The sequence below is a fragment of the Coloeus monedula genome (assembly GCF_965178545.1).
Source record: "Coloeus monedula genome assembly, chromosome: 28".
In the NCBI taxonomy this organism is placed as follows: domain Eukaryota; kingdom Metazoa; phylum Chordata; class Aves; order Passeriformes; family Corvidae; genus Coloeus; species Coloeus monedula.
Window position 1 is genome coordinate 2,636,068 of NC_138808.1, and position 25,078 is coordinate 2,661,145.

At 42.9% G+C, this 25,078-nt stretch overlaps 2 protein-coding genes across 2 annotated transcripts in view; both read left to right on the forward strand.

The window, feature by feature from the left end:
* The window catches only part of PPP2R2A (protein phosphatase 2 regulatory subunit Balpha), a 36,217-nt gene extending 30,886 nt beyond the window's left edge, over window positions 1–5,331 (forward strand). The window contains exons 4-10 of the mRNA XM_082298340.1: window positions 182–347; window positions 820–932; window positions 1,137–1,314; window positions 1,933–2,097; window positions 2,626–2,795; window positions 3,298–3,389; window positions 4,250–5,331. Of these exons, the coding sequence (XP_082154466.1) occupies window positions 182–347; window positions 820–932; window positions 1,137–1,314; window positions 1,933–2,097; window positions 2,626–2,795; window positions 3,298–3,389; window positions 4,250–4,529 (1,164 nt within the window). The 3' untranslated portion in view covers window positions 4,530–5,331. The remainder of the gene's footprint in view (window positions 1–181; window positions 348–819; window positions 933–1,136; window positions 1,315–1,932; window positions 2,098–2,625; window positions 2,796–3,297; window positions 3,390–4,249) is intronic.
* Window positions 5,332–10,540: 5,209 nt separating this feature from the next.
* BNIP3L (BCL2 interacting protein 3 like) lies at window positions 10,541–22,504 on the forward strand. The gene is made up of 6 exons (XM_082298141.1): window positions 10,541–10,691; window positions 15,148–15,334; window positions 15,820–15,892; window positions 17,136–17,239; window positions 18,032–18,181; window positions 19,350–22,504. The coding sequence occupies exons 1-6, from the start codon at window positions 10,604–10,606 to the stop codon at window positions 19,396–19,398; spliced, it is 651 nt and encodes a 216-aa protein (XP_082154267.1). The 5' UTR covers window positions 10,541–10,603; the 3' UTR covers window positions 19,399–22,504.
* Window positions 22,505–25,078: the final 2,574 nt, after the last annotated feature.

A 25,078-nucleotide genomic window follows, 5' to 3' on the forward strand; every position in this document is an offset into this window, starting at 1 on the left:
AGCTGCTGCATAAACTGTTTCTTCTCTGATGTTTTCTTAGCCAAAATAGTAGGAACTTCAATAAATTTCTTGCAAAAGAGATGATGCTCATCTCATGTGGTTGACAGGCTCATGAAAATCAAGCAGGTTGTACCCCAGTGTACATTGTATACATGTCTTGATCATTTAATTCTCTTTTTAGAACAAAACCCAGTCTCACAGCAGGGGAGAATACAATGTTTACAGTACCTTTCAAAGCCATGAACCAGAGTTTGACTACTTGAAAAGTTTAGAAATTGAAGAGAAGATCAACAAAATTAGGTGGTTACCCCAGAAAAATGCTGCTCAGTTTTTATTGTCTACAAATGGTAAGTTATGACTTTATTTTGCACCGTAACATGTTATTATGTAGGTTTGCTATTAGGATTTGGTCTAATCCTCTCCAAAAAGCTGGAATCAAGCATGGTTTAACTGCAGGGATCTGGGGATGTGCCTCTGGTGGCTTCCCTGGGCACAGGTGTCCCCAGCACAGGGTAGTGTACTTGGGATTTAGTTGCTTTATAGCCCAGAGACCTTCACATGTGTGAGTTCCTGTGTCAGAGCTTCCATCAATCATTCATAGCAATTCCTGTCCTAACTGAAACTTGCTGTAACTCTTATAAAAAGAACAAACTGTGGAGGAGGTTTTTTTAATGCTTTTTATCTTGTCTTGTTTTCCCCAAGCAACATTTTTGTCTTTTTTGGTGCACGTGGGTGGCCTTGTCTTGTTTGAAGGCATCAGCAGTGATGACTGGTGTCTCTCCACAGCTCTTATTTTAAACTGGGGCTGTTTCGTTGCAGATAAAACAATAAAGTTATGGAAAATCAGTGAAAGGGACAAAAGACCTGAGGGTTATAATTTAAAGGAGGAGGATGGACGGTATAGGGATCCTACTACAGTTACAACACTACGGGTGAGTAGCTCACAATCAGCTCATTTCTCCTCTCCCAGCCCATGGCTCAGGGAGGAACTGCCCCATCACATCATCATCTTTCCTGTGATGCCACTTGGCAGAAGTACTGACTTTTAAGATACTTCACCCAGCTCAGCATGTTGAAGTGCTGATGTCTGAGTTAGGTTTGGATCTCACTCTCACCCTGCTGTGTGTGTTGTGTAGGTGCCAGTGTTCAGGCCCATGGACCTCATGGTGGAAGCCAGCCCACGAAGGATATTTGCCAATGCCCACACGTATCACATCAATTCCATCTCCATCAATAGTGACTACGAAACGTACCTGTCTGCAGACGACCTGCGGATCAACCTGTGGCACCTAGAAATCACAGACAGAAGTTTTAGTATCCTTTTGCCAGTGTTCTGTGGGACTGGAAAAGGAAAACGGTTGGATTTCATTTCCTTTCATGAGAAGTGTTTAGTATATATACAGAGAATTAATCTCTGTCAATCCTGATTATTCCTCCCTAGTAATTGTAAGAGCTTTTACTTCTGGAGAAGGAATGGTTTGGGTTGGAAGGGACATAAAAGCTCATCCAGGTGGGCAGGACATCTTCCACTATCCCAGGTTGCTCCAACCTGGCCTTGGACACTTTCAGGGATGGAGCAGCCATAGCTGTGTCAAGTTTTTAATATAAATTAACATTTTATAATGTAGCAGTATAATTAAAGCAAAATAAAGTTCTATGTGAAAAACTTGGGAGATAATTTGTAGGATAGAATTAATTACTGCTGGAGTGGGCAAAACCGAAGCAGGTTTTTGCAGCTGTAAGAATTATCTTGAAATTGATATGGAATGGGATGTTACCACCTTGCCTTGTGGACAAATTGTGTGGCTTGATTTTAACTCTTACCTGCGTTGTGTCTGGTCCCACAAGCCAGAAGCAGCATTTCTGAAAGCATCTAGAACTGAAAAATACCTTGGGTTTCACTGGAGGCAATTCCTTAACGAGCTGCTGCAGATATTGTAGATATCAAGCCTGCCAACATGGAGGAGCTGACAGAGGTGATCACAGCTGCAGAGTTCCACCCCAACAGCTGCAGCACATTTGTCTACAGCAGCAGTAAAGGCACCATTCGCTTGTGTGACATGAGGGCATCAGCCCTCTGTGACAGACATTCAAAGTGTGAGTGCTGCAGTTTAGTGCCTCCCTGTGCCAGAGGACATTTGCTGTTAGGTTATATCAAACAGTGGATTGTGTGTGTGGATTTGTATAGGATTCCTGTAGTGTGTTGAACAGATCTAAAGCCTAAAATCTAAATAAATCTTAAAATTATATTTATGGTTTCTTGGAGTAAGAATAGTGAAGAAAATGAGTAGCAGCTTCTGTTTAGACACCAGAAATGGCTTTTTGCAAATTTCAGGTGGTTAAAGGCCATTAGGTCTGTACTTGATGCTGGAAATCTTGCATGTGTGAATCAAGACTTCACATATTAGCAAATAATATATTTATTAAGAAGCTGACCTTGGCTTGCTACAACAATAAGAGTATGGCAACTATATTACAAGTGTTTCTCCTTGAAAGTTATTTTATATAACACAGAGTAGCCCAAGGTGGAAAGTTTATTGAAAAAATGTTAAAGTAATTCAGTTGTATCTTGTATCAAAGAGACACAAACTTACCTCTTGAAATGCCTGTCTTATTTTCCTGCAGTGTTTGAAGAACCAGAAGATCCTAGCAACAGATCATTTTTCTCTGAAATCATCTCTTCCATATCTGATGTCAAATTTAGCCATAGTGGTCGGTATATGATGACTAGAGATTATCTGTCAGTGAAGATCTGGGATTTAAATATGGAAAATAGACCTGTGGAAACATACCAGGTATTGGGTGAAAATGAATCATGGAAGTTACAAAACCTGGACAGAGGCCGAGTCTTACTGATGGCCTTGACGTGGCAGTTACAGTTTTGTGTGTAGATTCAGGCAGAGTATCCCTGAGGTTTGGGGATTCCATACTCCTGCTGAAGGATTTTGGTATTTGCAGGGTGGTGGCAGAATCCAAATCTGTGTTTGGGGCTGAAAAAGCCTCCCTCTTACCCAGTGGGAATGTGGGAGGTGGAGAGGTGATCTCCAGCCGTGAGAGTCATGACAAGTCTTCAGCTGTCTTTATGTTCTCTGTTATTTCCTGAAGAAAATGGAAGGTGAAACACATCCTTTTCATAAAATGTTTTTAGCTGCCACTGAAAATTGCTGTTTTCTTTATAAGAAAGAGCTCTTTTGAGCAATCTCAGGTACTTCCTTGCTTTTGGAACAGTCTGGGAAGGCTGTTACACAGGTGTGTGAGTCCAGTGCTCACTCAGTTTCTCTGGTCCCTCTTTTCCAGGTGCATGAATACCTCAGAAGTAAACTCTGCTCGCTGTATGAGAACGATTGCATTTTTGACAAGTTCGAATGCTGTTGGAATGGATCTGACAGGCAAGTGGAATTCTCCCTATGCACTTCAGATCTTTCCAAATTATTCTTAAAATGGGTAGTGGACCTCATATATCTGGTTTGGGACAACACTGTAGTGCTTCAGTAGACTTTACCACGTACCTTGTTAGCTCTGTAGGAATCTGCACCAGACCTGTTGGGGAAGCTGTGGGAAAACCTTCCAGGAATGTTCCTTTTTACAGTGATTTGCCATGGTAGTGACCTGCCAATAACACCACTTAGGACAGCTCTTGCTTCTGTGCTAATCATGTCATTAACTGCTTATTTGCTGCATCTAAAGCAGCTCATTGGTTCCCTGTCAGTACTGTCAGACATGGTGCTTTTTTATTTTTTTTTTAATTTGGCACCTGTCTGCTCAAATATTTTTTGAGGCAATGGAAGGACAGAGAAACTTGTAAATGTATTTTTCTTACTGCTGATGCAGATTCTGAACAGCTGATGCAGAACCAGGAGCTATAAGGGATTTTCACAAACTAGATGTGCTGCTCAGTACCTAAGTTCACACAATTTGTGTGTCACTAAAATCACATGGCTAAAAATCCAATGTGTTTGGGGTTTGTTGGATCTCTTCTGTGTGTGTGTGTGTGTGAAAAGCAAATTAAATAGTGACATTCAAGGTTCTTGGATAACAAAATACCTCAAAGGACCCAGGGAAGGAAAAAGGGTATTTTTGGAGGGTTTTAAAACTATAAAACATTGCAGTCCCTGCTTCCCTTTAGCTGCAGCAGGTGTGGGTGAGGCCACCTCCTCTCCATTTGTGTGATCTGAGTCGGGACCCTCCGGCTTGTGAAAAGGAGAAGGAATTCCCAGCTGACCTCTTTCTTCCTTCCCCCTCTGTGCAGCATTGTCATGACAGGATCTTACAACAACTTCTTCAGGATGTTTGACAGAAACACGAAGCGAGACATCACCTTGGAGGCATCCCGGGAGAACAACAAACCCCGCACGGTGCTGAAGCCACGCAAGGTGTGTGCCAGTGGCAAGAGGAAGAAGGACGAGATCAGTGTTGACAGCTTAGACTTCAACAAGAAGATCCTGCACACAGCCTGGCACCCCAAGGAGAACATCATCGCCGTAGCTACCACAAACAACTTGTATATATTTCAAGACAAGATGAATTAGGGTTGGCATTCCTAACTGAAGAGTCACTTCCTGCATAGTTGAAATAGTTGAATCTAGCATTTGTACCTGTAACGAAAGCGAGTGAGAGGTCCATTATGGCACCCCTTTCCAGTGTTTAAAAATGTGCCATATGACAACACACTTTTATAGCTCCATGGAGAAGGCTCTGTGGCTCTGTTGTCTCCATGCCTGCTAGCCATTTAGGTGAGGATAGGGCACTTTTTAATTTAAATGACTACTTGCACCATCTTGCCTAATGGACTAGACTGGACTGTCTCAACATCGGTTTACTCCACTTTTTATGCCTTCCATTGTGATGACGTCAGACACAGGGAAAGCCTTCAATCATGCTATGGGATTTAATTGTGTAACCTCATTACTGTATCATTCGTGGCCCCCTTTTTTTATTAAATACAGCTCATTCTTGCTGTGGCTTGTAGCATTCCTCCTCCTTCTGGCCTCCTGGACTCCCCCTTCCCCCTTCGTCCCCCTCCACCTTGCCTTGGTGGTGGTGTATGGAAAAAAAAAAAAAGAAAATAAAGCACATAAAATGGGTCCGTTTGGGGTCAGTGGTAAAGGGGGTCTGTGTTGCAACAAATGTTTTAATAAACAGTTGACTGTAATCACTCCTTGCCATGTCTGGCACCAAAAAAAAAGAGAAAATAAGGAAAAAAACAAACTACTGAATAAAAGTGACAAAGAATGGAGAATCTGTTTTCTTTTTTTTTAATCTACCTCTTTATACAAATACTCTGTGTTTTACCTTAGATGCATGAAAATAAAATGATGTTTTTTGTAATGATTTTAACCAGTATTAATTATTTTTCATGGGAATGAAGAGAGGGAGGGATTTCACAGGTACCTGCATTCACTCCTGAGTAACCTGAGCACCAGCCAGTGTGTGACCACTTCCATCTCGGCACCACAACTGCTGTCAGGTTTTGATCTGAGCAGTCACTTCCCATTCCCATGTCCTTGAATGCTCCTCTTTTTAACCTGTTGCTTTAATCAGAACAGGAATAGAATCTTCAGGTTTTAAATTCCATTTTATGGGACTGATGTCTTAATGTTTAGTTTTGTTCTGGTTTCTTCAATGCCTTGTTTTAGGATAAAATACCTTTAATGCCTTGTTTAGAGCACCAAGTCCCCTGTGGCTTTGTGAGAAGTTGTCTGAGCTCTTGTGTGGTGTTCTGTAGTAGCAGCACCATGGTTCCATAGCTAATGACTGCACTGCATTCTGCTGCTCTATCTTCTGTATTTATTGCTAACAACTGGAAATGTGGTTTTAACCATGCAAGTGTTTTCTTCTGGCTTTTGGCTTTGCGAAGTTCCTGCACTTACAGAAACGTTCACAGGTGCAAGGAGCCAAACACGTAGAGTACAGAAGCTGCATGAAATAAGTGTTCATAGTGATGTGAGAGATTTCAACTCTTCAGCACATAAGGCTTATCCAAAGATGAACTAGATATTGATGCTTTATAAGGCTCATGAGTTTTTACTTCCAGATACTTCTGCTAAATGTGCTTTTAGGTTTTGCTCTTCCTTCACGGAAATGTTCAGTGAAGTTTGAAGTCATAGTGAACTTACCTTGACTGGGAGAATTTTCACTTTTGAGTTACCTAGATGTAATTATTTCTGTGGCTTAGAGGTAGTTATTAAAATGACGTTATGATTCGATCAACTGAGATACTGTTTCTGCTGTAAAATTTTGGCTGGGTTAGAGGTTGTTAACAAGACTACTATTGCAATCACTCTTTAATTTCTTTTAAGTCCTTGTGCAGTGGTTTGAAAATGTAAAAATTCTAGTATTTATTAATCTGGTTCTCTTCAATACAGTATTTGTCTTGTACCATGCATGCCTGACCATGAGCCTTTGTAAGGATTTTACCTTTTTTTTTTCACCTGTTAGCCTTGTAAAACAAATGAACTGCCCTAGGGACAGCAGCTGTTTTCCAGTGGGTGAATAAACGAGTGGGCCCTACTCCTATTTAGTAGCATGTGACTAATTTTACTCCAGCAACCCGACTTGCCCACAGTTCAGGAAACAACTCGTTGAGTAACATTAATCACGTGTACAGCTGTTTCCAGGGCCAAGGTTTATTCTTTATCTTATCGTGAGGGCACAGAGGGGATGAGATGCTTTTGCTGTGGAGCTGGTAAAATCATGTTTTGTGAAGGTGTAGGTTTAACGATCCTGGATTAGGAAGATGAGGGCCATGGCATTGAGGCTGCTGTTCCTGTGCCACCCTGAGCCCCAGGGATGCACTAAAGGTGCTTAGCACAGCCCCACCCGGAGCTGAGCACGTGAAGGCGGCACAGAGTGATGGGTGCAGTCACCTAGAGCAATACTCCAGTACAGCTTCCTCTGGGACCACAGCTGGGCCTGCTGGGATGGGTTAAAGCTTGCCTTGGGAAAGGGTTTGGGTTTGTTGGTAATGGTGATCCTTGAGCTGTCAGCTGAGGTTTAACTTGTCCTCACCAAACCCAGCTCCCGCCTGTGCTGTCACGCTATCCATTACAGAATTCTCTAAGCACACTGTCCACTGATACATGCTGTAAATCGTATATTTTATTAATAAAAGTATGCAGAGAATACACTTTGTCAGGATGCTTTTTATGCTCTTTCCTGCCCCTCCCCTTTTCTGCATTTGCAGGTATTTTTGAATGAGTGGTCTCTTCCCTGTGCCTGGGGCACGGGGTCCCCAATCCTGTCCCAGGCAGGACAGTGCTGCTCACTGCCTTCAGCTGCTCAGTCACGCAGCCTCCTCAGTGCCCAGTAAAACCAGTGCAAATCCGCAATTTCCAGTCCCTGAATGCCAGACTAAACACAGGAAAGGTGTTCTCTTCCCTGCACTCTTGTCCTGAAGCCACTGATGGTACTGAAATGCCACCAACCACCGCTTAGGTGGTTTGTATCTGCAATGTGACAACTGCAGTGTCACTCCTGTCACCAGTTACTGTTCAGGGTGAGGTGTTTGTCCAGCTGACACAATGCCAAGGTCCACAAGAGCCCTGTGCCTCAAGTCCTTTGTCCCTTCCCTGCTAGGATGTGGCTGCTGCCCCGAAAGCACGCTGGATATGCAGCAGCACCTGCTCCCTTACTGCTCTGTTCAGGCAGGACAGGAGCATTTATTGCTTAACTACAGATCCTTTTATCATCAGCCTGATTGGAAAAAGTTCAGGTAGTGCTGACAAGCAGAAACCTGTGGTTTTTCCCCTCCTGGAGAGGGGCTGTGGATGATGGAATACCAGTATTTTAATAGAGATTTTTATTGTCATCTTGTTAGGCACAGCAGAGCTGGGAAGCAATTTCCTGTGTGCTGCTCTTCTGTTCTTCCCCTCGGGCTGTAGAGGTGTAAAACATCCTGGCTCACGTCAAACACTCCTTTTATTGAATAAAAGGTGTCTCCTTTTGCCCTTTCCCATGGAATTGGCTGTTGTAAAGGGAAGGACTGGTGTCTTGGATCGAGGTGTGCTGGGAGTGAGGCTGCTGTGTAATGACTGTGGGTGTCTGGAGCTGTTTGTTTGCCCTCAGCAAACATCGTATTTAACCTGGCCTGGAATGGTTTGGGCTTCTAAAGATGAGCGGTGGAATAAAACCAGTGTTTGTTTCACAGCTGAGAGAATAAAACCTGTGAATTCAATTTCTCTACACAGTGAATTTTACCCTCCAATTTTAACCGTCTCAACCTTTGCAAACAGGAAAACAGCCCTGGCTGGTTTTAATAATGCTTTTCTGAGCCGGGGCTCTCCACTAGGAGGCAAAACATTACTGGAAAGAGATGGAGGCTTCGGAACAGTGAGGGGTCACGGCGAGGTGTGGTCACTGTCCCTCGAAGTCACCTCCGGAATCAACAGTGATCAGTTGTTGCTAAATATGAAACACTATAAAAGCGTTTCCAGGGTGGATTATTGCAGCACAAAGAGTTCAGCCGAGGTGTGCAGGGCAAAGAGCCCTCGTGCTGGGGGGATGCTGGGTGTGTCCAGCTCAGGAAAGGGCTCTTTTCAACTTTGGGGAACAGAAACACTAAACAAAGAAAACAAAAGTAATCATGGCGTGTTTTAGACTTTAGAATCGCAGAATGTTTTGGGTTAGAAGGAACCATAAATCCCATCCAGTGCCACCCCCTGCCATGGGCAGGGACACCTTCCACTATCCCAGGGTGCTCCAAGCCGCATCCAGCCTGGTCTTGGACACTTCCAGGAATCCAGGGGCACCCACAGCTTTCCTTCTTTACTTGTTTCGAACATTTAGAACACCTTGGAATCATGAGATAAACCAGTGGGATTGTCTTGGCACAGGTCTTGTTACTTGTTTGATTTCAGTTGACTTAAAGGTTTTTGTTTTTTTTTTTTTCCTAGAAGAAAAACCTTTGTATTGCACTCCAGTACAAAAACAATTCCCAGAAATTTATGACCATTTTTTCTCTTCTATTAACATGTGGTTTTGTGTCCCTCCAACCCTGCCATTGTCACAGCATTTTCCATCCCAGGATTCAAATTACAAACATTAACTACATCATTCAAATGCTTCAAGGAACCTGTAGTAGTGGTTCAAGCACAGGGCTGAAAGTCAGGCCTTGTGAATGCTATTTCTGGCTCTGCATTGACTCACTCTATAATCTTGATCAATTTATTTCTGACTCAGAAATTTTAATAGTCCCACTTGACTGATAAATATTCATGCCACAAGTGTTGTGGCAAATGCTTCCTGAATGAGGGTGGTGACAAATGCTCATGTCAGCCTGTGATTTGAGGGTTGCAAAGTGGGATTGGGTTACCCGAGCAGGTTTTCTATTCAAAATCCTAAGTAGCTCATTGTTCTGACTCCAATCTCGAATGTTTCTGTGGCCCCTCCACATGTAAACAGATGTTTTATCAAATTAATTAAAATACTGCTTTCTTTTTAATACTAATGTAGCTAATTCTCTCACAGTACTATCCCAGAGACATCCAGATTTTCCACAGGATGATATATTTGGAGCAGTCATGCAGGGTCTGCAGTCAAATTGGGAAGTGTTGGTGTTACAAAACGTGGGTTTCAAACATCCAACACTAGTGTAGATTAATCGAAGACAAAAAATATTTAAAACAGGCATTCTAGTATGGGATGATTGCGACACTTGCGCATACAAGCTTTTTCTCTAGCTTAAAACAGTTCTGACACAGAAATAAAGTGATTTCTTCGCATTTGTAATGGGGAGAGAACAAAGAACACTACTGGAGTTGTGTCTGTGTGGCTTCACTCTGATGGTGTTGCTGTTACTGAACTCCTACAGTGAGTACAGTAATGAAAAAGCTACAATTTATACTCTCCTGGCTGTTGATGGGAGGACTTTATGGTGTAAAGGACTCCTTTACAGCTTTTGTGAAGCAAAATGCTTATGAATAGATATATGTTTGAGAGAGATGGGACTGAAGTTACAAAATTCCACCAAGAAGAGTCTAGGCCTCCAAATAAACCGTAAAGTTGAAGTGATGTCAAAACAGAATGAAGTTAACAAGATGAAAAGGGGGATCAGGGGGACCTGACAGGAGGGGGCAGCCGGGGGGGTCGGGCTCTGCTCCCAGGGAACAGGGACAGGAGGAGAGGGAACGGCCTCAGGCTGGGCCAGGGGAGGCTCAGGGTGGACAGCAGCGGGAATTTCCTCATGGAAAGGGTGCTCAGGCCTTGGAATTGCCCAGGGAGGTTTGGAGTGCCCATCCCTGGAGGTGACCAAGGAAGGGCTGGACGTGGCACTCAGAGCTCTGGGCTGGACACAAGGTGGGGATCGGTCACGGGTCGGACTCGATGGTCTCGCAGGGCTTTCCCAGCCGGGCTGACCCTCTCATTCCCCGTCCCCACGTCCCCGTCCCCCCGCGCCGCCACGGCTCCCTCAGCGTCCCCCCTGCGCACGCGCGGGACGTGCGCGGGCGGGGGTCGCGCCATGGAGGCGGAGGGCGGGAGCGGCGCGCGCCGCGCCTGCGCAGCGCGGGGGGACGGGGCGGGGCGGCCGGGCCCGGACCGGAGACCGGGTTTGTTGTTGTTGCCCCAGCGGCTCCTCAGTCGCCTCAGCCGCGGTGCCGCCGCCGCCATGTCCAGCCCTCAGGAGCCGCCGCAGCACCACAACAACAACAACAACCCGCCGGCGGACGGCACGCACGGCGAGCCCGGCCTCAACAGTGAGTGCGGCCGCTGGGGCGCGGGCGGGGAATGGCGCGGGGGGCCCTGAGGGGCCGTGAGGGCCGCGACCCCCCCGGGCCGCCATTGGCGGAGGACGCGCCGCGCGAGCCGCCGGGGGCCAATGGGCGGCGGCCGAGCGGGTATAAATGGCCCGGCGGCCGCCGCAGGGGGCACGGGGGCAGCGCGGGGCCTGGGCGCGGCTGTCCCGCACCGGGGGGATCCCGCAGCCCCCGGGCAGATCCCGCAGCCCCCGGGCAGATCCCGCAGCCCCCGGGCAGCGGGAGCCACTGGGAGCGCGGCCGGGAGAGCCGAGGGGCCGCGCGGCACTGCCCCGGTAGATAAAACGGGCTCCGAGTGCGGCGGGAGTGCTGCGCCCGGCGGGACCCGAGCCGCCGTCCCTCGCAGTGGGCTGGGGGCGATCGAGTCCCCCGAGGAACGGGCCAAGCTCGTTGCGTGGTTACACGGAGTTTACCCGAACAGCGACGATGGGGATACAGCGGGGTAGGGGGAGGAGCGTGGCTGTGGGAATGAGTTTATTCAGTGGCTGAGTCAATAGCACTGACGTGAGCTTTTTCCCTCTATATCCGGCATCTCTGTCAGCTGCTTTGCTGCATCCTTTTGTTCCTGGGATAACACTAGTAAGGCACATCATGTAGGCTCTGGTACTTACTTGGCAAATGCTTTCCCTTCGTTATAAACAGTTCCTTCAGCGTATCTTTTCATCTCTAAATTTTAAGGATAGAAGAGGTGAATAAATTGCATTAATGACTAACTGTAACCTCTGTGGTTTACGATGAAGTTTAGATGACCACGAAATAAACTCGCTGGTTGGTTTTCCATAACTCAATGGGAATTGTATGAAAGGAAGAATAAACTGTGCCCATTTCATAACGCTGCTATTGTGTTGTGGTAACACTACACTGTGTGATAACCGTGGTGCCTTAAACAATGTTACCTGAGTCAATAATTTTGGCAAATTATTCAGGCTTGTTACACTTAAATAACAATTAGGCTGTCAGAGTTGCGACATGCCCTGTGCCTGACTCGATGCTTACTTTAGAAATGGCCATATTTGATGCCTGTATATTTTATTTTTAGTTTCTGGTGGTGTGGTAACTGTGGGACTCATTAATCTGATGGGAGATAGGAGTGACAAGAGCTGAGAGCTCTGTAAACCGGGGCTGGATCTGCCCACGGAGATCTTGCTGCTGGGTCAGCACGTAGAGGCTCACCCAGCTCAGTGCTGGAGGAGCTGAGCACAAGGTAGGAGAGGAAATGTTTGACACTCTCTGCTCTGGGAACAAAACAAATGCACCCAATCAGCTCCACGAAGGCTTAGTGCTGCTTTCAGATGTTCAGTCCCTGCACAATGCTTTGGTGGGAGAGGTGCATTTTCTGCCATTCTCTCAGCTTTTCAGTGAACTTTTTAGGCTAATGAGCTCAGACACATATTCACGGAGTTCTGTGTGTCATTTGTGCATGTTTAGGGCCTTTTATTCAAAGATCCTTTAGTACTTGGAGGGCAGAAGAGCTGGGAATGAAACTGGTCACCTGTGCTCTGTTGGGCTCATAGAGATAAAAAGCCCAACTTGCTTGCTTTGGCAATTCTACATACTTCCTGTGTTTTAATTATTATAAAGCTCTGTTACATATTGACAAAAAGAAATCCCACCTTAGGCAAGAAGCTATCTAGCTCTGTCATGGAAAATCTGCTTAATAATTACCATTGTGGGAATCTGGTTGGCTTTATTTTCCTTTCCCTTTCCCTCTTCTATTTTTTTTTTTTGTTAATGTTGTACTTCGTTGTAAAAGTGATATTTATTAGTTTATTCAGGTTGATCATGCCTCAGACTACTTGTGAGCTACTACTTTGGAGTATTTTTATATCTATGAAATGTATACAGGTATTTGATTTATATGCTGCCTTGATATCTCCACTTCATGCACCCAGCTGAACTCAGAGGGAGTAAACAAAATGAGACCTGTCTTCCCCAACATGTTTAGCTCCTGTTGTTTAAACAGTCCACCAAGTTATGGAAAAACATGGAATTAAAGTCAGTGTATATAAATTCATAGTGAAATAATTAGCCATAGAGCAAAGCCAAAATTCAAACAATTTTGGAGAAAAATACAGTTTATGTGGACAGTTGTTTGGTTTGTTTTTTTCTCCAAAGAGTGTTTGTTACATGATTTGTGAAGGGAGGAGATGCTGCCACATTTCTTAATTCTATTACTCTTAATTCTACTACCACTCTTCATTCTGCCACATTTTCTGTTTTACTGCCAAGTAGAAATAAGGCAAAAATTAGAAGTTCTCAGGCAGGTGATTCATGAACTTCCTTAGTTCTCAAAAAAGCTTGGGGCAAACCCCACTCTCTGTTATTTGGGCACTTTATTCTTCAATACATTCCTGTCCATCCCTTTAAAGAAACAGAGATTTATGTCCCTCTAATCAGTCTTTGAACACAGCCATGTTCTCTGTCCAGAACCGGTTGTGAGTGCCAGTGGGAGTAGGGAGCGTGTTGGAGCTTGATGGCAGATTGAGCTTCCTTGGATGCATTTTGAGTCATTCTCGGTGAGGTCAAGTGGGAACGTGCTGCTCCTCATGTCAACTCCTGCTCAGCTCCTGGGAACTCTTTACTCACACTCGAATTTGGGGTTTCTTCCTACTACAGCCACTGTGTGTTTAAGATAAACACCGAGTTTGTCAGCCCAAGGTAAATTTTATTTGTGGCAGTGGATTTAGAGCTGCGTGTCAGAGTAAGGAGATCTGATCACCATCCTCTGGGTGTTCTGGTGTCAGAAGAACACATCCCCCCTCACCTTTGCCCTCTGCTGATTTTTTTAATCATAAATGGCTTTGCAGATCCTGATTTTCCAACAGCCAAAAGCGGCTGTTGGCGAATATAAAGTTTTTTTACCTAACTAACTTTTGACCACCTGCTAACTGCATTTGCCACCTGCTTTTCTGCAGGTGTGGCCTCTTGCTGCTACAAGGCAGAACAACCTTCCTGACAAAGCTCATAGAGTCTGGCTGTTTTGTTTAGGAATTCAGACACCAGCAGTCATCACCAATCTGGAATAACACAGCCTCTGTCTGATGCTGACTGAGCAAAGCTGCCTCTTCCCTGTTAACACTTGGTTATCTGAAAAGCCTGGTGTGCAGTGCTGAGCTGGTGCCTGTGCATACCCAAAATTCCTTGTTTGTGAATCCAGCCTGGGGAAGCCAGGCTGGGAACCACCAGGGCATTATGCTTCCCTGGACATCGCTGGCATCGTGAATAATCGACACTAAAGGTGAATTCTTCACCAAATCGAGTTGGAAACAGGCTCTTTATTAAACATCCATTCCTGTGTCACTAATGGAGCGACACAGAGACAAAACTATGCTACAAAAAATAAGTGCAGGCACTCCCAGGTGCATTTCAGAAATCAAAAATCAGTGTTAAAGTGTAGAACTTGTACAAATAATGCTCAAAAAGTAGTTTCAGATGTTGTATTTGTAGCTTCAGGCTTGCTTTTCTTTCTTGGATATTTTTACCTCGCTGGGGAAGGTGTCCAGACTTTAGTCAACCAAATACAAAAAAACCCCTGAAAGCTCCTGCCTTCAGGTGGAATACATTAAATTACACAGGAGTAGTGGTGACATGTATTTCTAAAACCTGTTTGTTTCCCATTGAAACATGTCACTAAAGAATGTATCAGTACTGTCACATTTAGTTAATATGCACATGAAATATAAGTGAAATACATTTAAAAATAAAAATCCTCACCTTAACTACAGAGTGTGTGAACTTTTTTCAGCAGCTGCTCTTGTCATCCATGGTACACTCTTGCTCTCTGTTGAATCTTAGTGTACACATGAATGTCCCATAGGTAAAACTACCAAAAAATGGGGAAAAAACCAGTAAATCTGAGCTTTATGGGAGATGTTTGTGCCAGGGCAAAACAAGCTGAATGGGGCCTGAGAATGGCAGCCTTCCTGATGTATAGAAAAATCAGGGATTGATCCAAGGCCTTTGGAAGTAGAGGAAAGGGGAATATAAAGCTGCACAGGGGGGAGTTTTTTAGTAGGGGGCACAGGGATGAAAGTTCTATTTGAGAAAGGAATGTAGAACAGGGTGACATGTAAGGGAGTGATCCATAGTTAATTGAAGCTCCAAACTACAGAGAGAGACGTGGCTGATGAGAGTATTAATAGTTGGGGAGAAAAGGGACATTTTATTGACCAGATGCAGAGTTAGGGAGCAGCAGCGCAGCTTTTAGGGGCGTTTGTGTTGATGAAAGAAGAAGAACCGCGTCACTGTTGTCTCTGTGCCGTGTTTATGAGCGCTCTCAGGTCGGTGTGTGTTATCTGAAGCCAGCATGCTGGCGTTTCCCTCTGGGTGCAGTTGATAAATGGAAGGTGTGTTCAGTGCTGGGGTGTCCATGGGGTGACGTGTGGCTGCCCCACAGGTTCCTGGGTGGAGCTGCAGATGAACGGCAACGGCAACAGCAACGACAACGGCAATGGCAAGAACGGGGGCCTGGAGCACGTCCCATCCTCCTCCTCCATCCACAATGGAGACATGGAAAAAATCCTCCTGGATGCCCAGCACGAGTCAGGACAGAGCAGTTCAAGAGGTAGTTCCCACTGTGACAGGTAAAGGAGTGTTGGCTGCTCTGCCTGCAGTTTATTGCCCTTTTTGTCCTGTGGATGGGTAAAGTTTTTTCTCTTGTGCTCCAGTGTTTGGAATAGTCGCTGGCTTGTGGTAACTGTCTGATGTTTCCACTTGTAATGATACAAAAACACATGTAATTCACAATACTGGCAGGGTTCCCTACAAGAACAAAGGGATTTGCATCTTTTCTGTAGCAGCTGAACTTTTGGGCAGTGCTTTCTTTGCTTTAGGGAGCAACTGTCAACCCTGTCGAGAAGGGTAGGATTATAAATGAAAAAAAGTTGAAAAGATGGGGGGGGTTGGGAAGACTTTCTAATGCTGGTATTTGGGATCTGAAGGGTGGTGCAGTCTGTAACTCAGCTGAATAATGTCCAGAAATGCATGAGGAAATGATTCAGCTGAGATTTATCTACACTGATGATTCTGTACTTGACAAAATGACATAACAAAATCAATTTTTCTTCAGCCCGTCACCTCAAGATGATGGTCAGATAACTTTTGATGTGGAAATGCACACAAGTAAAGACAGTAGTTCTCAGGTACTTTCTTCCTTAACTTTTAAAATATACACTTGTAAGTTGTGGGTATTTGATCTAAGCTTGAGGGGTAGAACAAGCTCTTTGTGATGTCAAAATACTTAAATTCTGTATTAATTGAAATTTAACATAGAGATTAATAGTTTTGGAGTGAGGGAAAAAGGAGTCTCCATCTGTATCTGAGAAATGCCTCTTTCCTAGCAGTCGTGTTACTGTGTAACCCTGCTGGCACTGGGTGTCAAAGCTGGGTTTGAAGTGTTGATATTTCTGCACAAGATTTCAGGGTGATTGCTGTGCACACACTCATTCCCATGACAGTGAGTAATCTCCGTAGCACAAACTGAGAGGAGACTAATGCTGAACTCTTAGTTTGATGACTTCATAGAATTTGCTGTCTTCAGCAGTATAAATGAAACATTCCTGCAAGAATGAAACCTTGCATTTAATTCTGTCAAAGACCTGGGACTGTTGCAGTTCTGCCCTGAGAGCCAGAAGGGTCTGAATGAAGGTGTTGGTGAGCTCTGCATCTCACTTGTGACTGTGCTATTTGATTTGCTGTGGTTCCCACTTAATGTTGTAAGTGGTTTATCTTATTTTAATAAGAGTCACTCAGGAGATTGTTTTAATACTAAGTAGGAGTTAAAGGCAGTGGTGTTCTCTACTCTTCCTAATTTATTTCATTTCCTGTATGGTAACATTTGCATCTATTGATGTAAAGTTAAATCTTTATATAGAGTGAGTGCTTGCCTTTGCCTCCTGCATCTGGGATTCACCCAGTAGAAGCTACTAGTTGCAAGTAATACAAATTTTAAATGACTAATAACACCTTTAAAAAGTCAAAATACTAGTTTTGGAACCTTTTTATTTGACTTCCCATGCTTTTAGTCACGTTCTGTGGGCTTTAAATGGAATGCCATCAACCTAATGTTTTTTTCCATTTGTAAATATTTTTTGCACAATTCTGGTTTATTACATTTAGGATTAAAATATTCCTTTGTTTTTGTTAGTTAAAAAAACCAAACAGCTTGCAATGATGTGGAAATAGTAATAGAATTAGTGGTTTCCTGACTTCTGCTGGCAAAAATCAAATCTCTTTGAAATAATCAGCAGTCCAAGAACACTTGCTTGTTTATCAGGTGCCACCATTTGGTGCTTATCATGTCACCACTGTGGTTGTCACTCTCAATTTAACACCCTGAGGAGGAGCTAATTGAGTGTTACAAGGCTTGTCCCCTGTGTGTTTCAGTCTGAAGAAGAAGCAGTAGAAGGAGAGAAAGAATTGGAAGTTTTGAAGAAAAGTGCAGACTGGGTGTCAGACTGGTCAAGTAGGCCTGAAAACATTCCTCCCAAGTGAGTTCAACTCTGGGTTTTTAATGAATGTTAATATATTTTAATGAATAGATGAAGGAAAGGATGGTCGCAATCTCACAATCAAAATAAGTTCATCTTAGGAAGAGATTGATTTCTCTGTGGGGAGGATAAAAAAGGTCAAAACAATGAAGTATGAAAATCAAAATAGCAGCAGGATGACTTGGAGGTAATATAAAGTCACAGCAAGCTGATTGCAAGGTTTCTTGACAAAATTATTGTTATTGGGAGAGCTGGGTACTTGGAGCTGGGATCCATGGGATTTAGTCTTGGCTTATTGAGTGGAAGAGTGTTGAGCAAGTCTCCTAAATTCTCTGTCCCTTTTTTTCTTTCTATGTAAAATATGTAATGTTCATCCACAGAAGGGGAAACCTTGAGATCCTTGAATGCAAAGCATTTTTATTAAAATAGAGGATGCTGTCTAAATCTGGCAGACTTCTGTATCTGTGTTTGGAACAAAAAATGAGGCCTCTTGCTAACAAATCACATCCTGAAATTCCCTCTCTCGGACCTACCTCTCTCTGCAGCTCCTGCTCCCTTTGTGTCTATACTGTCTGTGTAAGTGGTCTCTCCACAATCCCTCCTCTTATTCTCTTTGATTCCTTACTCTGTGTAAGGAATCTCGGGCTTTGATCTCTAGCTCTTTGTACTTAAAAAAAAAAAAAAATGTTCTACAGAGATCTGTGCATTTGTGTGCAAAGAAAAAAAGAAAAAAAGGGAAAGAAACAAAAAAGTCTTGTTGAATTTTTTCCCCCCTTCCCCCTCTTCTTCCAGGGAATTCCATTTCAGACATCCTAAGCGTTCAGTGTCTCTAAGTATGAGAAAAAGTGGAGCAATGAAAAAAGGTGGCATTTTCTCTGCAGAATTTCTTAAGGTTTTCATTCCATCTCTGTTCATATCTCATGTTTTGGCTCTGGGACTAGGGTAAGTATTAACCTACTTCTCCCTTCAACTTTTGCTTTTCCACTTTGCTTGAATGTCAGCAACTGCTGAAAAGGGCTTTTTCTAGAATAACAATTTTTGCCCCTCACTCAAACTTGGTGCACTTTTACAAAAGCAGGAAAACTTTGCCACAATGAAAACTTTGCGGCCTTTAATGTGCTTTATTTCTGGAATAAATCAAGTTATCTTGAAAATGCATGGATGAGTTTGCAAATAACCTTTGCAATTGTAACATGTGCAGTTTGATTATGTGCCTTCTATTTAAATGCTTCAGGTTATAAAGGGGAAAATTAGAATAGGTAAAAAACGACTTTTACTGACCCTTATGAAACCACGCTGTACAAATAATGATGCTGAGGTTGTGTGTGTGGCACAAACTCTGTAATTCCCAGTTTAGTGCTCCTTTGTGATGCTACTGAAAATCAAGGTTTGAGTACTTAGAGAAAGAGAAATGAAATACTGGATGTGTCCTGCAAGATCAGCTGTTTCTCTGCTCAGCAGTGTTTTCATTGCCTGCATAATCCCACATAATCTCTCACTTTGCCTAAATCCTTACATTCTGTTTATCCATCTTATGTTCTTCTGGGATGGGGCAAAGGCATGGACTCAAAACATGTTTTTATTTAACTTTGTGTTTGTATCTGGGGATGTAGTTCAAGTGTCTCTTTAAATTCCTGTACACTATCAAATAAATTAGGATAAAATATGTGAGGATGTAGTGTAAGATATTTGTACTACAGCAAAATTGTGCATTTCTGCAGTGATTTAAATCTTTCTTGTGGTCAGTGTTTGCATAGATCCTCAATGCTCAGAGTTTTAAAAGCTCACCCCCCTCTCTATAGGCAGCACTTGATTTGTTTTACCCCAGTTATCTGGGAGTGTTGCTGTGTCAGGTACTCAAAAAACAAAAGCTTTTGGATTCAGATGAGCCTGGGACTGGAGAAGAAAACCAGTCTGGGGGAGCACTGAGAGCACTGATCCTTCCAGGCTCATTCAAAACCTCCCTGTAAGTAATTTTATAGAAGAGAAGGGAAGTCTGTGGATGGATCTCAGGCTTGAGAGAGAGATTAGAGCATTTTGGTGTGTGGGAACTCTTGCAAAGCACGGAGTATTCTTGTGCAATACAATGTCCTTACACTTTTTATTTCAGCATCTACATTGGGAAACGCCTGACCACACCTTCAGCCAGCACTTATTGAACCATGGAGTGCAAAACCTGGACCCCACGTGACCTGTGAAGGTGTTACTGTCTCATTTAGTACATTTGACTTGAGACCATTTTAAGCATGACCCTGACTTCACCCTTTCCTTCCATATCCAGGTTTTTGCTAACTCTGGAATTCAGTATTGTGTTGGAACTCTGTTGAGGTGTTTGGCTATCCACATTCTTTCCCTCTCTCCCATTCCCCTGCCTCTTGGCCTGCAAGACACGTCAGAGTTGCTGGATGGAGTTTACAACTGTCTCTATGTTGCAAGGGCTTCTCTCAATGCAAAATGCCACCAGCAAGTTTAATTTTATCAGTGATGCTGTTGCCTCCTTAGTGCAACCTGACTTCAATTGCAGTTGTGCATGGTCTAAGTGTTGACTGCATGGTGGTGACAAAACAGTCTCTTTGGAAGGAAATCAGTGATTGGAGTGGAAAAGAGTTTTTCTTTTGTAAAAAAGAAGCTGGTTGTGGAATAAACTAAGAAATCGCTGGCAATAAAGACCCAGTTTAAATCAGCTTTTGGGGGGAATTTACTCAGTCCCTTGTATTGGCTAACAAACACCATTTGATTTGCAGGAGGCAAAGACTGCATAAATTTTAAAGTAGGGTAACTTAATCCATCAGCATATTTTAATATTAGGTAATTGTTGTAATCTTGTCTTTTCTATGAAGTCAGCTCCTTATTCCTTGTAGGAAAACCTGTCTGATACCTAGGAAATATTAGACAAATTGCATTGTTTGCATGTGAAGAAGCTTTTTCTTTTCCTTACCTGTTTTCTTAAGGGAAAATTTTCAGTGTGAAATTTTCCTTTTCAAAGTAGTTCTAAGTTAAGGAAAAACCCAACAGCTGTAGGTGTAGGTAGGCTCTGTGTAAAAGGAAATTATTCTGTTTGTTGTGGAACCATTTAAAGCCCCGAGGATCCGGCAGTTTCAGCAGGAAAAGCGTTTGACTCATCCTTAAGGGGGACAATCTTGCAGGTGCAGAAAGGTTCAGAAGTTGTAAAAGCTCTGAAATGTCTTCTGCAAATGAATTTTCAATATTCCTCTCTCTCATTGTTTACTGTACAATCTCCTTTTCGGGGATACTTGGAACCTGAAAGTCACTCGTGATGTCTCATGTTAGGGTAGATTCCTCACTGATGTTGAACTTTTATCTTAGGGAACATTAAACCTTGTCCTCCTTCAGTGACACTTCTTTTCAAAATGTGAAGCTTTAGTACCAAATTGTTACAAAGCATCAGGACAGTCGTGTCCTTAAATAGATTTTATTGGATTTCAGAACATGTAGCATGAACTCTGAAGGATAGAATACTCTTTTTTTATATATATATGAATATATTAAAAAAAATATGATATAGACTTTAATACTAAGTATTTAGGGAACCAATGCTAATTTTAAGACTAGCAAAAATCTCATTTAAATAAAAACTTTAGTAGGCTGACTTGTAGAAAATAAGCCAATCTAGTCAGCCATCTGGAGAGAACAGCTACCTATAATTGTTTGCTTGCATCAGACTTTATAAAGTTGATTATTTGATAGAGCAGTGATTGCTTGAACCAGTTGATGCATAGAAGCTAAATCCCAGCTGAGATTTGGGTTTAAAAAACTTCAGTTAGCTCCCAGGAAGTGAAAAAGTTAAGTATGAACCCACTGCGAAACTGTATTTATTTTCATTCTCTACTTCCGAATGCTGCCAGAGAATGCTTTCAGGGTGAACAACAAATCCTCTGGAGTAATCTGCTTTTTTTTCTTTTAGTTGTGAACACTTGTGTGGCACTTGAGCTGCCCACAAGTGCGGGTTTGTTTTGGGTGTGGATATTGGGTTTCACCCAGAGGTGGGGGTGGGCAGAGGAACGTGGTGGAGGGGGTTTTAGAGAGCATCAAATACTTCATTTTCCAGCCCTAAAATCCGAGGGAGCGGGACAAAGGCTGGACCACTTTCACTTCTAACACAGCACCTTGTTTTGTATGAAATTGGAGCAATGGAAAAAGAGATTTTTACTAAGTAGGGAGTACTTTTTAACAAGAAAAACCCAATAAATTACCCCTTTCTAAATTAAAAGGTAATTCTTCAGAGTATCTGATAAATAACAGTGCAAGCTTGTGGCTGGAGTATCAACACCACTAATGATACTTGGAGTAAAACCTGTGAAACCCAGAGCTGAGGAATGCCCCGTGGTCACTGTAACACTGGCTGGGATACAATGCAGTATTTATTGAGACCCTACTCTAAGCTTTGGAGGAAAGTCTGCAACTTCCAGTTTTACAATGAACAGGAACACAGTGTTGCATCATTCCAAAAGGGGTTTCAACTATTGAGAGTTGGAGTTTTGTTAAGATAAATGTTGTTTAAAAAGCTTTATACCTGTTTACAGTTTTGGAAAAAAAAAAAAAAAAAAAAAAAAGTAGGCTTCATTTTTCTTACATTCAGTGAAAACTGGCCTAGACTATTTGTAAATAGGATCAAGAAAAAATGCATAAACTCGCACATTAAAGATGCAGCAGGCTGACCTAACTGCAGCAAATGCATATTTACTTACTGTTTTCAAAAGTGAAAGCTGACGATTGTTAGAAATTCAAATTTTTTAATTGACATTTGTTGAAATCTTGGAGTTAACTGAGCCAAAGTGATTACGCATTCTTCATAAATTAGTTAGCACTTTGTAACATTATATACAGTTTACATGTATAAGTTGTAGCTTATCAACATTTTGTGCCATTAAAGCTCTCACAAAACTGGTTGTCTGAAATGACTTCATGCTGCGCCTTTCTTTTGTCTTTCTTCTTTTTTACAGGACTGCTTTTTAAGATGTTTTATGCAACTATTTTGTTCTGGGTGACATGAACATTGAAGCTGCTGTTTATAGACTGGAGTAATTTTTTTGAACGATTGCTTGGGTTTGTTTTTGTTTTGTTTTTGTTTTTAGTGACCTGGGATCATCCGCTTCATTTCCTGAAGTACTTAATAAAAATATTTCCCCTAGTTGGCCTTGTGTACCCTCTCCAGCACCTTGTCCAGGAAAAGTCTGAAAGCAAAATAATGTGGTGGTATATGAAATGTAATGTAGAATTGCTGAGATTTTGTATAATTGGTCAACTCTATTGTATTCCTCTTATGTTTCCTAATTCTGTTTAATTTGCAGATTAAAGAGTAAGGGGCATAAACCCTAATTGTTAATCTGCCTCCATGTTCTTGGTTCAAGAGCATGGATTATTTCTATTTATCATGAGGAGACTTGTTCATTCTAGGTGGGAATGGCACCATTCTGATTACTGGTACCACCCATTTTAGTTATTGTTTTCTATATTTTTACTCTGTAAATCCAGAACTTTGTGTAAATGGGATATTTTTTTTTACCAGAGGAATAAGAGAAAATTATAAACCCTACTTTCAAAAAGTTTCTCCCTCTGAGACTCACAGTGAAACTTGGGCCTGAACTTTTGAATTGCTTCAAAACTTTTTTAGTTGTAATGCAAGAATAAATGCAAGATCATCTTACATAAGGCAGCACTTTCTTTGCACTGGGATTATTCTGGTGTAAATCACATTTTGATGGAGTTGAGGACTGTCCTCCAAGTTTCTTTTCATTCTTGTCCAAGAATTTCAGATTCTGGGAGAGTTCCATTCTACCTTGACTTGAGGGAATCTCCAGGTGCTCTGTGGTTGAGTTCACTGGTGGGATGTTGAGTCCTCCTGACACTGGTTTCAGGCTTCACTGTACACGTATGAAAAGCGTAGGATTTGAATCGTTTAATGGAACAGTTTGCTATAAAAACATTATTTACACATTTGTGTCTGTACATACCTGTAAAAATTCCATCTGAAAGTGAAGCCCTGATTCCCTGCGAGTGTTTGTAGGATCTTTGCCTCGTGCTTGGCAATTTATGAAGTCTCGTTTGTGTTTCGGGCCTTGAAAACCAAAATAAACCACCAGGATTCCTGAACTATGCCCTGTAGTTCAACCAGTACTTTCAAAACAAAACAAAAATCGTGAGATACTCCTGGAAACCCTCGTGCTGGATACAGCATCCCCATGAAAAAGAGAAAGCTGAATTAATTTTCACTTCATTAGGACCCTCTTTGTGCCCTGCCTTGTGTGAGCTGGGCTGACTCAGCCAGGCCGTGCTCCCAGCACGGGCAGTGCTGACATTAGGGGGAGAGCGAGGGGTGATTTTCCAGGAAGGAAAGTAAACATGACTTAATGTTCTGAGCTGCTGCCAGAGAATTGAGAGTATGGAAACAGGCATTTTTCTATTTTAAACTGTTTCCTAACACTTTCTGATAAGACTGGGAAGTTTGTTTAGAGATATATGTTTTAGTGGTGCAGTTTGTGTAACTTGCTGTTTGTTGTCTGAAGACAAATCAGTGAATTTTAAGGTCAGAAAATGCCTTATTCTGGTATTTATAAAAAAAGAGAATAGTCCTACAGCTGTTGAAGTTGTTGCAGTGTATTGAGGTATATAATTTAGGTCACAAAAGGACGCATCCTTGCAAAGCTGTCAGTGTGTGGAGTTGTGCTGGACCTACACCTGGAACTGTTCCAGCCTTTAACTTCCACCTTATTTTAGAGTTTCAATTTCAGCCCCTGGATCCTGGAATGCCTTTCTATGGTAGATCAAGGAGCCTCTGACTCTCAGGTGCATTTTCCCGTGTCTTCTAATTAAGTGTTTTAATGAAAATCTCTGTTGTAAGACCAATCTTCTCACAACCTTTTACTTCTGCCATGTAACCTGCATCTAGATACAGGCTGGGAGACTGTCATTTATCAACAGAAAAAACTTTATGTGCAAAATTTTGAGTGAAACATACTCACTGCTCCTCTTTTCCTTATAAAAAATAATAATTCCTCATTTACTTCAACAGTGCTACATGAGCTTATGACCAAACAAGATGTGAGCGATGCGTGGTGGAATTTCAGACACAAATTGCACCCCTGGTTCTTCCAGCTCATTCTGTGGGCAGGAGCAGGCAGGGTCCTTGTCCCTCAGATGCTGGGAGGAGCTTTGTGGGAGCATCCTCTGTGGGAGCCTCCTCTGCACCTCACTGCTGGTTGAAATCCTCTTCTGCTTTTGCATTATTCCCATTACTCACCGTGGAGTTCATTGCTGGGATGCCTGAGTTCTCATCCTGCTCTGCTGCATTCCTGTGCTCTCCCAGGCTCTGGGAAGTGCTCCTTCATTTCCTCGTGTTTTCACACTGCTTCTCCATTCTGCTCGAACACCTTGAGCCTCTTTGAGTCCCCAGCTCTGTCGTGGGAAGTTCTGGTGACTGAGACAAAATATTGCCCTGTTTTGTGTGTATTTCCTGGTTCCATGAGCCCTGCAGTTCCTTCAGGCAGGAGTGTGGGTGCTGGGAGAGCTCTAGGTCTTGCACACTGTTATTTAGTGTTTGACGTGTAATTGGAGCTGGCGTGGCCCAGGACAGGGGTGTGCAGGGGCCACTGCTTTGCTTTCACTTCCAAGGAAGGAGCATACAAAGGAAGTTTACAGCTTCATCAGGAACTGCAGTGCCAGGACAAGGACCAATGGGCCCAAACTGAAAGAGGAAATTTATGTGAGATGTACAGAGGAAATTGTTCCCTGTGAGGGTGGGGAGGCCCTGGCACAGGGTGCCCAAAGAAGCTGTGCCTGCCCCATCCCTGTGAGTGTCCAAGGCCAGGCTGGACGGGG

What these genes read in the sequence shown, in the direction of transcription:
- BNIP3L (XM_082298141.1), top strand. Translation starts at nt 10,604, where the DNA reads ATGTCCAGCCCTCAGGAGCCGCCGCAGCACCACAACAACAACAACAAC. An exon ending in CGGCGAGCCCGGCCTCAACA is followed by an intron (nt 10,692 to 15,147) that starts GTGAGTGCGGCC and finishes GCTGCCCCACAG; the next exon opens with GTTCCTGGGTGGAGCTGCAG. An exon ending in CCTGAAAACATTCCTCCCAA is followed by an intron (nt 17,240 to 18,031) that starts GTGAGTTCAACT and finishes CTCTTCTTCCAG; the next exon opens with GGAATTCCATTTCAGACATC.